Source organism: Charadrius vociferus, unplaced genomic scaffold (assembly GCF_000708025.1).
Source record: "Charadrius vociferus isolate BGI_N301 unplaced genomic scaffold, ASM70802v2 scaffold90, whole genome shotgun sequence".
NCBI lineage: Eukaryota > Metazoa > Chordata > Aves > Charadriiformes > Charadriidae > Charadrius > Charadrius vociferus.
The window spans coordinates 1,067,803-1,083,044 of NW_009647222.1; the positions used below are offsets into that span (position 1 = coordinate 1,067,803).

Sequence of the window (15,242 nt, forward strand, 5' to 3'; positions counted from 1 at the left end):
CTCTCCCTCGCCAAACAAGGTCTCACAGCACACTCGCTAGGCTGTGTGAGCATTGTTCCTACTTTAAAGATGGAGTCATATGGAAATGCTAGGGCAAACCCCTAACAAGTCATTTTGAGGGAGCCAGGATATGGGAAACTGGTTCTGATCCCACTCATAGCCACCTTTATAGTAGTATAAATTCACAGGATTTTAAACAAAAGTCTCTGGATTTATGCAATTCTTGGCAAGAGAAAAATCTAGCCCTTTATTTAAAATGATAGTCCCCTTCAGGCAGTCTCCACTTTCTCATCCACTCATGGTCTCATATGGTTATCTTTCACATCTCTCCCACTGGACATAAATGTCCTTGATTCCCCAGTTATTCTTTCTCTCTCTCCCTTATTTTCATCCTCTCGTGACTGATCATCCCCTTTTCAGCGACTGCCTCTGACCAGCTGCTTTTCAGATGCTCCCTTCTCTGATCTCCTCAACTGTCACTTCGCAGCTGCCACACAACACAGTAGCCCCCACATCCCTATCTGCTTTTTAAAGGCTTGTTATCATAAGCAGGGGTTTCTCCGCTCCCTCTTCTTTACTTTGCAAAACCCAAATCAATCAACAGAAACCACCACGCTGTCAAAGGCTGAGAGAGGGGTTTAGGTCAGCCCTAACTTCTGGTCATCCAGGTGCTGTGCTGGGGATTTCAGCTGCATTAACAAGTGTGTTTTTATTCAGTCCTGACTAAAATCATGGAGTGTGTGAATTATACGGTAAAAAGGCCCAGACTTGTACGCAAAGGGAGTGCTGCGGTGAACAAGGAGTGCCCTGAGTGACTGCCCCGCAGCTCTCTTTCTTGCTGGTAATTGTACTGTGGCATGGTGAGACAAGAGACTGCAGCTGTTCCCTAGTGATGGAGAAGGAACTGCAGGCTCAGAGTTTCATCTCTTTCTATTCAAAGCACCACCACCTTCTTACAGGGTTTTCAAGCTCCGGCTTAAACCCATTTGTCTTTTTACCTCAGACTCTGGCTAGAGCTGTATTACCCTAACAGCTAGAAACCCTCTTCTAGTTTTCCACCCTAAATATTTTCATGGCCTATCTATACTACATTGTCTTCATACAAACCGTGTGCTTTACTTTAAATGTTTCCTCCAAGATGCGTTTATTACAGCAATCCTATCCGCTTCAGCCTTAGTTGCATGTGGTTAAACAACCTGGGTTCTCCCAGGCTTCTCTCAAGAAGTCAGGCTTCCCTTTCCTCTCATCATCTTTCTGTCCTGTCTATACCTGTCTCAGCCTGTATTCCTTTGGCAAAAACTGTAATGGGTCTTGCAGGGCTTTGGGTACAAGCACCAATGCAGCCCCATCCCCACCGGGAACACCTCTCCAGATACATTCTAGGACGTTTGCTTCATCCACAACTGCATCACACTATCACTCACCATCATCCTAATACATAAATTCTCAGCATTTTTCTCCTGAGCTTTCTCAGGATATGTTTACCACAGAGTTTACCCAGCTGCCTTTCCACAAGGATCTCCGGACAACACTTGGCAGACAACAAAGGTTCCCCGAATTTTGTGTGGGCATCAGGCAGCAACACAGCCCACACTGAGGATCCTCACTGAGACTTGGCAAAATGGGCCCAACAGTTCCCAGAAGACAAGGGCTGCCTCTAGTCCTGCTTGCTGTGCTCTCTGCCAGATCTCACAGAGTTCCCAGCTTACAGAAGATTTCTAATAACAGTTCTCAAGCATATGACCTTGTCTGTTGTACTACTGAAATTCATTCTGTTTCTGGTACTCCTGCCAAGGTCAAATAAGGCTTTCTCTACGATATCCTGGCCCTTCCCTGTACTAGCAATGCCTTCTAGTGTTGAATCATCAGGACACTTCCTCACTACGTATTGCTGTCTGAGTCAGGGTCTCAGGTTAACGTCAGCAAAGACTAATCCCATGGCTGACCACGGGGGAGTGCTACAAGTAACCTTTTGCTAGACTTTGATAGGTGGTCTTGCTGCTGCCGTCTTCCCAGACTGAGTTCTACCTCCCTGCCCCTTACAACTCCTCTGCCTTTCCTGATTTCCTCTAGTTTAACTAATTGTTTCTTATGTGGCATTGTATCAAGTGCTTTACTGAAATACAGAGATGAAATCTTGATCTTTGAAATTTCCTTCCAGGAACGCAATCATTTGAAAGAAAGCTATTGGGTGAGTCTGGTATGATCTAGCATTGATAAACTCATATTGCCTGTCTCCCCTTTCCCCTAACTGTTTGGTAATAATTGTACTTTCCTTCAAGGTCTCCTCTAAAGTGCTACAAACATCACAGAGGTCACACTTACAGGCCTGAGACTGGCAAGCTTATTTCTCCCCCTTCCTTAACCCTAATTGCTGAATTTTCAGTTTTCCAGACTGCATGAAAAATACCACTGCGAATAGAGTAGAAAAAAAATCCTTGCTATAAGCCTGTGTTTCCACATGCCAGCTCTCCCGGGGCTGGAGAGCACCCAGGCCCAGCACTGTTAGTGCACTAAGCAGCTTGAGCTGTTTATTCCCAGTCGTCAGCTTGTTTCTTTCCCCAAGGACAATATTGCTGTCCTTATCAATATCTTGGGCACAGAGTCCTCTTTGGTTTTGGCTCAGACTATAGTCTCCTTGATCTTGACTTCACTCTTACTGCCCAGAAGCGGCCTTACTTCTTATTCTCTCTTTTTTTTTTTTTTCCAAATAGCTGAAGAATCTTTTGCTGTTTGTTTTAATCTCCTTTGCAAGGTCTAACTCAGCTTTATTTGTAAGCAATCCTCACTTTATCCCTACATTTCCTGACCTCTAAGACACAGCTTTCTTTGCTGTTAGTTCTTTTTCCATTCCACGTAGGCTCTCTGCAGAGCCAGCTTAAGGAGCCTAAGCAATTGCCTGTGGTGGCAGACAGATGGAGGGCAACAGAATCAGGCATTGCCATTTACTGACTCCTCCCAGAAATGTGGGCTCAACACCATCCCCGAAAGCTGAACTGCTCCCTTCCCACGCTGTAGACTTTGCACTGCTGCTTGTGAAAGCAGTGCCAAGAGCCAGTAGCAGACCACCCCTCCACACACCCTGGGGCAAGCAGTGTCGTCCACATCTTGCACAACATCTCTCCCCTGCCTTCCCCACCGCCTTGAGAAAGCCTGGTGCTTCCCAGGGCTTCCAGGCAAGGGCTCCCAGCCAAACTCTCCCACAGGCAGAAGCAGGACAGCCACCTTCCAACTCTTCTTTCCTCTCTTGCCCTCCGTGCCTCACCACCCAACAGCAGGCCCATACCCACTTCAAACTACCCTGCACTTCCTCATGAAGGTTTGCTGATAGTCCTCGTACAGAGCAAGGATAGGGAGAGAAAAAGACAATGGCTATCAGTACAACCTCTGCAACAGTACAGATGGTGAAAGCACAGCGTATGAGCATTAGGGATGAACAAGGAATATTTCTGGGAATACTAATGCAATAAAGTTCTAAGCAAACTGGTCTGATCTCATAGTTGACCCTGCTTTGAGCAGGAGGCTGTCTAGAGACCTCCTGAGGTGCCTTCCAACCAGAATTATCCTATGAATGGCCTTCTGTATCCCAGTAAGGGAAAGGAGGAGAAGTAAAAGGTCTTACGAGGGGAAAGAGCTGGTAGTAGGAGTCTCATTATAGCCTTATGACGAGGAGATTTGTGCTTTGAGTGGATAGGTAGGGCAGGAGATGAGGAACTCGGGAATGAAACAGGCTGAGTTTGGTGGTAAAAGGAATGTATCTTAGGAGTAGACTGGAGCTGTCCTCAGATCTGCTAAGTTTCTGTGGTTCTCACCCTGCTAAACTTGTCTGCTTGTGCCTGGGCTGAATTTCAGCTAAGTCATCTCACAAGACATTTCCTATAACCTCCTCTGCTGTAATATGTACCCTTTTCATCCCTACATCTACAGACTGCTTCTGTGATCCCTTTCAGCATCTTCTCACATGACTTTGCTCCTCTGCTGAACTATAGGTCCTAACGCACGTCATGACATCAATTATACTTATGCTAAGGCTATGGTCCTTGCATGGGCGACACAGTTTTCTTCCATGTACTTTAGATGCATAGATGTGGGCTGCTGGGGTGGGGGGACACGTGAGTCAGGCAATGCACTGGCCTTGCAATCACACAAGATTTAGGTTTGCACCCTACTTGGCCAGAGGTATAAATGCTACTTGCTTGGCAGTCTGTGGATCTTCACACAGCTCTGAATGGAAGGTCCTGGCCCATTCATGACCCTCGCAGTTTGTCAGTCCCCCCCGAACACTCAGTGCACGTTGACTGACTCTGCACACTGGGTACAATTCCATGCCCAAATAGTTTACTCATGTACATACCCGTGTGCATACCCAGAAAACACGTGTGAGTATGTAGCTCCACCACAGACAGAAATAAGTGCAAGTCGCATCTGTGCACACCCCCAGTTACACAGGCAGACAGGTATCGCAGCCACACAACGCACTGCAGAGAAACTGTGTATGCAAATATACACATGCAGGCACAAATCCCCTCACGCATTGTGCACCTCAACATAGTCTACATGCAAGGTGCTCCCATGGGCCCATGTGGCCCCGGGCAGAGATACAGGTCCCTGCTGATGCTGGCTAGGTAGGAGTTAATGCAAGAGAGGATGGGAAGGAAATTAAAAGCAAAAAAAAAAAAAAAAAAAGTTGAAAGCCCAGCACATGATTCTTCTCCTATCACATCTGTGAATCCTGAAGCGCGAGAGTAATTGTCTGCAATGAGTCAGACCAAAAGGCACAAGGAAATGGTTGCCATGACAACCCGCGCACTGCTCTAATTTGGCTCAGAATTAAAATGATATCAAATAATTTGCAAGCAAAGAGAACACGGCAAAGGCGCCGGGTGCCAATCTAAAAAATCCAGCTATATGCAAGCCTCTCCTGAGCCAGTGTCAAGGGCTCTTTTCCCTTCAAGCGTGACAACCATGGCAATCAGAGGAGCTATAGAGGTGGCAGTGATGGATAACCTTAGGCTGGAAGATTTCTGCTACACACAAGCAGGAACGGGCTCCTGGACTGGGAATGTCCCAGGGAGATGCCTGACCAGACTCCACAAGAGAAATCCCATTGCTCACAAGTTGTTATAGTGTCCTGTTGAGAAAATACCCTGAAACAGCGGGTGAGGGCAAGGTCTGGGCACAGGCACCCACCCACTGTGCTGGGCAAAGCAATGCCCACATGGGTTGAGGAAAGGAAGGCTGATTCACTTAATGTGTTTTTCCCAGGAAGTGGTGCAGCGTGCAAACTCTGGCACTCAGCTGAGGCTACAAGGAAATATTTATTCTACAGAACTGGCTACTGTTGTCGCTTTTCCCCCAGCCAAGGGCTCATCCCCAAGGCAATAGGCAACGTTCACGTGCATAGGGAGGAGGCACGATCCTTGTGCTGAAGATCTTACAGCCTACACAAAAAGCAGATACACCTCGGAAGAAAAAAAAGATTGCTGATGTCCAGCCAGGGTGGGCAGAATGCTATGGAAGATGTCTCACATGACTATTTTTAGCATTCTTTTGAGGAGAAAATACCCTTGTCACCAGTTACTGTCTATGCATGGAGACATCTACACGGAGTTTTGCAGGCTGATGATTGTTTTTCCTGCCTGTTCACTGACCTGGCTGGAGGCTAACCAGTTCTGAACAGGGAACCATGTAGCCCCAGCACTGATACCAAACCTTAGCAAAAGTCAGAGTTTGTAAGATAAGAGCTAGTGCAAAATAAGGCAACCACCTCACTTTTGTCTGGCTCATAGAACAACTTGTGTCTGCCCCAGAAACGCCCCAAAAAGCAGCCTTTATGCTTACAGGTCTCTCCCCTAAGGCTCAGTATATAAAGTAGAATGCAATGGATGGGAGGCAGGCAGATGGATGGATGAAAGATGCAATAGACACTGGTTTTGGCACACCAATGGCACCGTGTAATGTTGATTCCCTGGCCCGCAGAGTATTGGCTCAACCCTTAGGCCAACCAAATGTGTACTGACTGATAACAGCCTCCAGACAGATATCCTGAGAGGTGGAGAATGCGCAGCTGCTGTTAGTACTAAAATCATCAGCATTTCTGCCTTACTGAGTGCCCCTAACACTTTCTGTGACTGAGCTCCAAGGCACGGCCCCTTCAGATGTCTCTCATTTTGTCAGATCAAAGGGATGCCTGAGAAACTGCTTGGGCTTTGGGGATCGCCAGAAGGGAATGGCATCAGGCAGAAACTAGATGTAGCAGGTGACAGGCTGAAAATTAGTTGAGACTTCCTTCTTTCTACCCGTGCTACCGCTGGATGCAGGGGAGACCGTGACTTCCATAAAGGCACCCAGGTGATGCCTCAGGAGCTCACAGAAGTCCCGGCACTGGGACAATGTTGGCACAACCTCCAGCATTAAAAGAGGGGCAGCATTCCTTCTGAATACCACAGCACACACTCAAGAGATCAGCTGCTCTCAGGTTTTGTATGGGTAACATTATGCTGGTTTCCAGGCCAGCCTAGTGAAATAATTTTAATTCTCCAGCTTGGATGGAGCTATTCCCACGTAAAAGGTGCTTATACTATTGTAGCTGATTTCCGTGGATTTTAGCAGCTTCTACAGGTGCAGCTGTCCCTTTCTGAGAGGAGGTTGAAATGTTTTATCCACCCAAGCAAGAAAACCCTGTAGAAATACAGAATTGTGTGTAGATTAGTTTGAAAAGATGCCACAGCAACGGAACTGCTGAAAAAGCCACCTGACCCTCCTCTCTTTGCTCGCTGGTAACAGACAGGAGGTAGTCAAAATTGGAGACCAAGGAAGAGGATGGAGAGACATCAAGCTGGCCTGTAATCGCTTTTCAAATGAAGAGCTTCCGTCAGAATGATAGAGGTTGGATTTTAACCAGAGGTATAATGGCAAAATTACTTCCCATTATCTATTTTTCAGACTGATTGATTTCAAATACTTTTGAAAAAAAAATCTAAGCTTTTTTGAAAATCTGCTCCTGCTGTGAGTACAGAGCTCTTCTGAAAATACTGGCCTTAATAACTCAGTGTCCCAAAACCCTCTCTGTAAAATACCGACAATACTTCTCTTCTCCCACCCTTCTTTAAGGTTGCATAGAACTCTCCCCAAATACATCTGTTGTCATCATGGGATAATAATTTCACTGTGGTCCAACCACTGCAGATAGAAACTAACAGTAACTTTGAATATAAACAGAGGACAGAAGTGTCGTATAATATAAACCTGCATCTCCTAAGTGCCCATTTGGATTTGTTTTATTGGGCATCATGGAGCCTGTGCATGCCCCATGGTTTGCTGGTATTGGCTGTCTCCCATCCTTGAGACACGACCAACCATGGCAAGGAACCTCACGGGAAGAAACCCTACCTGCTCCTGTTGGGACTGGCAGCCAGCTGACAACCACATAACTCGAACAGCAAGAAGGTCAGGCAATGAAAGAGACGTCATACACAGCCCAAAGTGACAGCTAAATTCCTGCACAGATTCCAGCAGTTTCACTGGGGCTTTAAATCACTAAAAGCTTCTGTCAGCAACTACATGTGATTTCTGCTGCGCACCCCCTGAGGACCAGAAAGCCCCAGGCTACTGACTCACGGGAGGGAGCAGATGACAGTGCTATCTGGGGCAGGACTTGGCTTGGGGAGAGTGCCATCACAATTCCTTATTTTTCATTTCCAACAAAATTAGTGTGCGTGAAAGGTACTGGACTGACATCCCAGGAGAATAGTTGCCTTCTAATTAATTATAATTAATCATCCAGGCATTACTTAATGTTTGCATAGTGCTTTGAAGTGCCAAAGTACAATACAGCAGGTAGATATTATTGCTTCAAAGAAACAGGTATAGCCAAAGCCAAGGGTAGGTTTGCCTGTGTGGCTTCCCACCAAAGAGACCACACTTACTCAGCTCGCACACGCAGACCCTGCCTTGGCTTCACTGTGTCTTCTGAGAGACCTGTGGGTACCTTTAACTCTTTGCGCATCCCCCTCATGCCCCAGGTACAGGGGCTTGTCCCACAGGGGTAGGAGAGGGGTGAGTGAAAAGGGGAGAGGGCAGGGCAGAGGACACCCCTTTTCCCTCCTGAATTTGGCCACCTCCCCTCCTATTCTTGTATATAGAATTGTTATAGAGCAGCATCGCTAATGGTGAGAGAAGCATCTCAGACTCCCCCCAAACCCATTCTGGGACTCCCTGCTGAGCTAAGCCAGACCAAAATGGGAGGCAAGAGGCCCTTGTGCTCCCCGCTCCATCCCTGCTCTCAGCCCTCCAGTCTGGCTGCTTTCTAATCTCAGCTGACTGCTCCTTCATTCCCTGACAGCATCCAGGCCTGTGTCATCTTCCTGGACATTTGATTTTACCAGTTTGCCTTTCTCTGCCTTGGCTGGGGACTGCTATTCAGCTGCCAGAAAAAAAGGGGCCCAATGTTCCCTGTCACTGGTGTCCTCCCCATGGGAGCACTGGGGGCACTCCCTCCCCTCAGGCATGGCTGTAAATCCTAGAGCTTAATTTTTCACTGCATGCATAGCAAACATTTCAGAGCTCTCATAAATCCCCCCCAAGCACTGTCAAGTCAAACAAGTGACAGTAATGATCAGTGGCAGAATGACAGGCCAGTTCATACCACTTGCACTTTTATAGGGGCACTTAAAAAGTCTCTGTTGTTCCCCTTTTACAGAACTGTGACTGCATTTATCCAGAAATGAGAAGCCTACCAGGTACTTGGCTGTCTGGGAACCAGTGCTGGGTACCAAACTTCTGGTAGTATCCTAACTCTAAATGAAAACGGTATCAAACCCACTGAGGGATGACACCATCAGAATAACAATAATAATAACAACAATCTGCATCCCATTCTGCTCTAATTGCCTCTTACTGTGTCTCCACTCACTCCTCTTCCTTCATCTCTCTCCTGTACCCAGGATGATATTGCAGCACTGCCCAGCATCATTTGCACTGCAGCCTCCACTGTGGGGTGAAGTCCCCTAGAATCAAGTCCTAGCCACTCAGGATGACTATATTAGTGTGGCGGGAGATGGAGACCTACATCCTCACTCTCAAAAGCTGCTATCCTCAAGATCAAATAGTATTGCAATAGGTAATGGGACCACAATTACTTCATTGGTTTTTTGTTTGTTTTTTTTTTAAATGACTACCGGTATGAAAGATTCAGGTGATGAACCTAGTCACTACCGGAAACAAAGCAAATGGTAATGTAGATGTAGTACCTTTTTGCTCCCTGAAACCCCCAAAACATGGTGTAAACTTATGCCCAAGACAGCAGATAGGAGATATCTCTGTAAATCCTTGCACGCCTGCTGAAGTCAATGGGGGCTACAGCTGAGGGCCTGAAGGACTTTGGACCCTTTGGGAGAAATTATTTCCCTCATTGCTGTCATGCAGCCCATACTTAGGATGAAATATGGATAGTTTCAATCAATGCATAAGAAATGGGGAATGAAGGACACCCAGCTGTATGTGCCATGTGTGGAAATAAGCAGAAGATGCTTGTGGTCAGGTCACCTAATGTGCAGGCTAGTGACAAGGGACCGTGGTACCTTTAAGGAATGAAAGCAATTGAGAATTCATTTCCATGTCTCAACTTCTGTGGTTACCAGTGAGGAAACTGATTTGTTCTGTATCATTTCCACAAATGACAGAATTTTTACCTTATTAAATTAATATGATTTCTTTAAAAAAAGAGGATCCTGCCCCTTCACAGCATGTCCACACAGACAGTCGATTCAGCATTCAGCATAACTGAGGGGGTGGAAATCTCCATGGGGGTTATGAAAAGCACTGCTGACAGAAGAGAAATGGCTCTGTCAGGGGCAGATCCTCCTGCCACTTGTTCTTGCTCCAGCAATTCCACCCAGAAGTTTCCTTCCCTGTATTTATGCTGAGTGCCAGGTGAACTGCTTGTGTGCCTCTGCACTAACTCACAGGTCAGGAAAGGGAAGGTAAAGAACCATGAAAAACAATCTCTTTTTTTTAAAAAAGTTTTTTTTCTCCTCCCAAATTCACGCTTAAAAAAATGCTCCAGTGCTGCACAGAGACCCTTGGTACAGTTCCAATGCTATTTCATTCTCTACTGGATATATTCATACTAATGCCAGTTAGTATCAGTTTTGAGAGCAGTTTTTATGACCCAAGCACCTACTTAACTTAACTTTACTGAAGCCACCTTTATTTTGCTGGGGTCTGTTGACAGATTTCATAATAATTTTCTGGATTTGGGCTTGAAATGGTGGTATATTAGTGAAAAGTGCTATTTCATAACAGCCCTCCTTCAGCTTATAAGTACTTTCTCAAGGCCCAAGTGATACTTAAAGAGTACCACTCTCAACTGGAACTTGCTGAAAGCCTGGAAATTAAGGAACGCTTCATCAGATGAAGTTAAACTGTTATAGTTTTACCGACTAGTAGTATCGAAGACCATTCATTGTACCCTACCCACCACAGGCAAAAGCAATGGCTGATCTGAAGGTATCTGCTGTATGGCCTTCTCTCTACTGGATAATCCCATAACAAAGTCATTGCTTGGTATCTATTCTATTCAGTCATTCCTTCCACCATACAGGGCTCCATTAACATTAACCATTCTTTCACAAGCAGCTTTGCATCTCAGCATGTTTCTGGTGATAATTACTCCATAACCTGTTCCATCAAGCTCTTCCCTTAGTCAATGCTTCCAGGTCTAAAAAAAGAGCTGAGCTACATCTTCTCTTACCTCAATACTCCTGCATAAAGTGTTTAAGTTGGATATTATGCCAGCATTACTGATTAATGTTCCTTTGTTTCATTAAATGACTGCTCTGTTTCAACTTCTGAGTTTACTGTACTTCCATAAAGCCTGAAGCAATGGCTGCAGAAAATGGTAAAGCTTCAGAAGCTTTGGGGTTCTGTTGGAAATAATGTGCTGTATGAATTTTCCAAAAGGAGATGCAGGGCCTAGTGAAGGTCTGCCAAAATGGGTTTAAAGCTCAGATACAAACATAAGTTTGGCAATCTATATGTCTGAGTTGGAAATCCAGCAATGAGCTCATTCCACCAGCAAAAGTTATTTTTCAGCTGAGATAATGATGAAGATGCATGAATGTGCTGTTCCTCCAAAACCAAGAATGTCTCCTACAAACAGTTCAAAACCTGCATGGACTTCTCAACCTACTCCTGCTCATCTCAATCCACAAATTCACCAGCATTGAAGATGGGAAGCTTCCATTCAAACAGGCAGTTTCCCTTTCAAAAGCCTATCAGCCATTCAGTACCTGTTCTAATATTCTCTGTTTAGCCTAGTTTTCAACATCACAAGCTATTGTGGCTCCCGTCATTTCCCTTGAATGACAAGCTAACAGCTCTCAGCTCCCACTCTCGATACAAGAGGTAACCATTTCATTCAAGATAAAAAGAGAAACCAGAATGTCCTACCTGCAGCAATACCCATCTTCCCATCCACAGACACAGCCACAGCCGTGCTCACTGTCACCACTTTTGGTAGGCCACCTCCCTCTGTCAAGACACAAATACAGCAGGCTCGGTTAGCTTACCACCAGAGAGGACTGAAACACAGCAGGAGCAGCTTGCTCACACACTTTCACATCCAGGCCAGCGTGGACATACGCCTCAACCCTGAAACATCCAAGAGTTTGGAGGACTGCATCTTTCAAGACACATAAGCAACCTAAGGGGCTGTGAATAGATTTTTTTTTTCCTTCTAGATAATGTCCCATGAAAAAAGTGGCATTCTCAGCATAAAATGTAAAGGACTGGGCTCCTCAATTTTGGGTGCGTAGAGCTTTGCTTAGGCCAGAAAGCTGTTCTGCTTCACGCACCAACTAAACTCTAGATGGAGGAGAAGCAGGACAGGTGATTCTGACACCAACTCTTGCACAGCAAAGGCCAGGCTTACGCCCAGCTCTGTTACCCAAGCCAGGCCAGCACTACAAACTGGAGAGACACACACAGCACTTCCAGGTACCTCCAGGGTGCACTCCATTTTAGAAACAAAGTCTTCTGGGACTTTGCTGCCTAAATTCTGTTATGCCCCAGGGTGTCCCGATTATCCTTGAGCTGCTGCTTTAAGCGTCCTGTCGGTCCTGTGTCACATCTGCCAGCCCCGTGCAGATCTCTTGGCTCCCACAGGGCATTTAAAATAGCATGGCTGGATAGGTTTAAGCAACTGAACCCCACCTGCCTGTTCTTTGTTAGCACAGTTGTTTCAGCCTGCAGTTGTCCACGTGACAGATTCCATTTCAGTATTTTTTTTTTGAGCGATTAGATTAGCTTCAGCTGGGGCACCTCTTTTGGAAGCGTCAGGGGACAGTTTGAAGGTCAGCCTGATCGATCTAGCCTGCAACTGATTCCCTCCTCGCTTGCTGTATGGAAATCTTTTGCTCGGACAGATGGGTCAGGGATTCTTTCCTTCCCAAGAGCTCCAGCATTTGTTACTGCTTTCCATTTCTGCCTTCACCATTCTTGTTGGTACCCAGTGGGTCCTGAGCACAATTCTGTGTCTACCACAGTTTAGCCTGGAGTCTCTCACTCATCTCTTTTTTTTTGGACTGAAGCCAAACTAACTTGCTCAAGGATGTCAGAAATAGTAAAGCCCTTGTGAAACAAATACTCAGCCAACTTACGCTCACATGCCTTGAGCCTAATCCTGCCTTTATGGTGAACCCCAAATTTCTTGCTCTCCCTAGGATGGGACAAATAAGCAAAATACACTTAGCAACCCTAGGGAAAAAAAAAAAAGACAAACCGAAAAAAAACAACCCAAACACCCAACACATGAGTGATCTGGGCTGCAAGACCAGTTCTACTTGGCTTGCAGAGCTTTCCCTGCTGTCTTCTCTCTGGGACTTTTGGATGCTGGAAGGAAGTGCCCTGGATACATTTTTCTGATGACCTGCAGCCATTCCCTGCTGGCTTCCTCCCCAGCAGGGAGGTTTCAGGCTTCTCCCTCTCATGTGATGAGAAGTGCATCTGCCATGAAAGCCCCTTGTCACAGGGCAGGCATGTACTGAGTCACGTGGAAAGTATGAAAGGGGGATTTCAGCTTCTAATCATCCAGAATTTAGTAAGAAACTGGACGGGCTGTTCTGGCCAAAAGGTGGGGCACGCCTGCTTCATCGGATGTCAGGGAAGCACCTGGACTCTTCTCTGACAGTGAAGCACTGTGAGTCAGAAGCACTGAGTATTATTTGCTGGCTCTTCACAGGCATATCGTGTGATCTCATGGATCACAGTCTAAGACCAGCTGTTCATCTCTAAAGAGACTAATAATCTCCCTTACAGTTTAGAGCATAAGGTCTTCAGGGCCAGGTACTACTTCTTACAATATGCCTGTAGGTTTCCAGGTAAATGGGGTCCTGGTCTTGATTGAAGCTTCTGACCAATAGTCAGGTAATACAAAAAACAGTGGCAATATCTTGTGTTCTGTTTTTATCCATGCAAAACTACCTATGGACTTCTAAGAAAGCCACATCAAGCCACAACCCTAATGTTTAGCCAGCAGTGACTACTTTGGCCTGGGTACTGGCTGCCCTAGAAAGACCCACAGGGTGTCACTGCCTGGTTTTCTAATCCATGCTGTATTCCAAAGAGCAAATGTCCTGGCATGCATGGGAGCAAAAGATCCCTTGTACCATGCCTCCCCCTCTCTCCACACTTGCCTTCTAAGTGAGATGTAAGGGTGCTGGGTAGAGAGAGGCTTTCGTGGAAGGTTTCAAGTATTTTCTCTTTCCACCCCTCTCCTTTACATCCTGGTTCATATCTCTTGCCTCCCAATCTGGTTTTCTCCTCTTTGCTACTTGCTTTCCCACCCACCAGCCTCCCACAACTGCGCCACAAAAAGCTTTAACAGCTAAAGAGCTGAGCTCTGTGACAGAGATGGAGCGCTAGGGGCCAGGGAGAAGCGCAGAGGGGACTTCTGCCTTCTGTGTAGGAGTCTCACATGAGTATTTTGTTTTGATTGTTTCTTTCTAGGCTCTTCTGCTCTCTTCCAGCCTTTGAGGAGGTCCTGGCTGGCCCTGCAAACTCACAGGAACCAACACCCTAAGCAAGAGACACTGAAAAGCCACTCCTTGCTTACCTCTCGTGTTTGGGCTCCTTAGCTGGGCAGGAGGGGCCATAGTCTAGTAGTACGATGGGACAGGGGACCAATGAGACACACTGACCAAGAGGAAGCTATGGAAAAGCCCTCCCTTTTCCTCCACCATCTTCCGTAACAAACTCATCCTTTCCTGTCACGGGAGGTGGTGATGGAAAAAAAATGACACCCTCTAAAGTTAGACTTCCTGACTGAGTGCTTGCTGATCCCTAGTTGTTACTGCCATCTACTTCTCCTGATGATGTTTCCTCCCAGGCCTGGTCACACCTACGTGTCTATTTCCTTCTGCAATACCTTTCCCTTCCCCTTCTCACGGTTCATGTGTGCTCCAGCCCCACAAGTACCTTGCGATTCCCCACCCCCTGCCTCCCTAAATACTTCAGTCTACCCAAGCCCTGTGTTTCCGTGTGTCCTTCACCTCCTCTGCAACCTCACATTACACAGCCCTGACGACCCTCCCCATAGCTTGTAGCTTTGTCTGTCCACTGTGTCCAGTGGCCACGACCCCTCTGCCTCTACGCTGGTGTGAAGACACCGCCAAAAGGCCAAGGGCTCAGCACTTCCCACTAGGCAGGAGATGGCAATAAGGGATCTGGACAAGCATGGTGTGGGCCACAGGATGTGAACAGCTTTTTCTTCCCCTCTCCTCTGCTTTGGTGTTCAGGCTGGGGTTACCTGAATCATCTTCTGAGACAATGCTGTAGATGAAGCTCCCAGGGGGATGCTCGGCTGCCCGGCGGTACCACAGAGGGAAGTGGTCCATGGTGAAGATACTTGCCTTGTCCTTCCGTGTCAGGAATTTCCTGCCGGGAGAAAACCCAGGGCAGCCTTTGTACAGGGTGTGGAGGAGCAGCAGCCTTTTTACAGGGTGTGGAGGAGTGGCAGCCCTCCTCGGGGCAGCGCCCCAGGGACCCCCGGGGTTGGGCACATCACCTGGGGCTTCCCCTGCGGCAAAGGGAGTTCGGGGAACCCCCGGGTGACCGAAACACGACAACGCGAGGGTCCTCCTGGAACAGCCCTCTCGCCCCGGGGACTCCGGGGCGGTGTGCCAGGCCTCCCTCCTTACCGACAGGCGGCCGCGTGGGTCGGCCACCCACCCCCGGGACGGGCT

General features: G+C 47.0%; 1 protein-coding gene across 1 annotated transcript in view; it reads right to left on the bottom strand.

The window, feature by feature from the left end:
• The window catches only part of CACNA2D4 (calcium channel, voltage-dependent, alpha 2/delta subunit 4), a 132,522-nt gene that overhangs the window by 58,190 nt on the left and 59,090 nt on the right, over positions 1-15,242 (bottom strand). Inside the window, exons 25-26 of the mRNA XM_009879747.1 lie at positions 14,807-14,934; positions 11,452-11,532 (exon numbers count right to left, since the gene is read on the bottom strand). Coding sequence (XP_009878049.1) covers positions 11,452-11,532; positions 14,807-14,934 — 209 coding nt within the window. The remainder of the gene's footprint in view (positions 1-11,451; positions 11,533-14,806; positions 14,935-15,242) is intronic.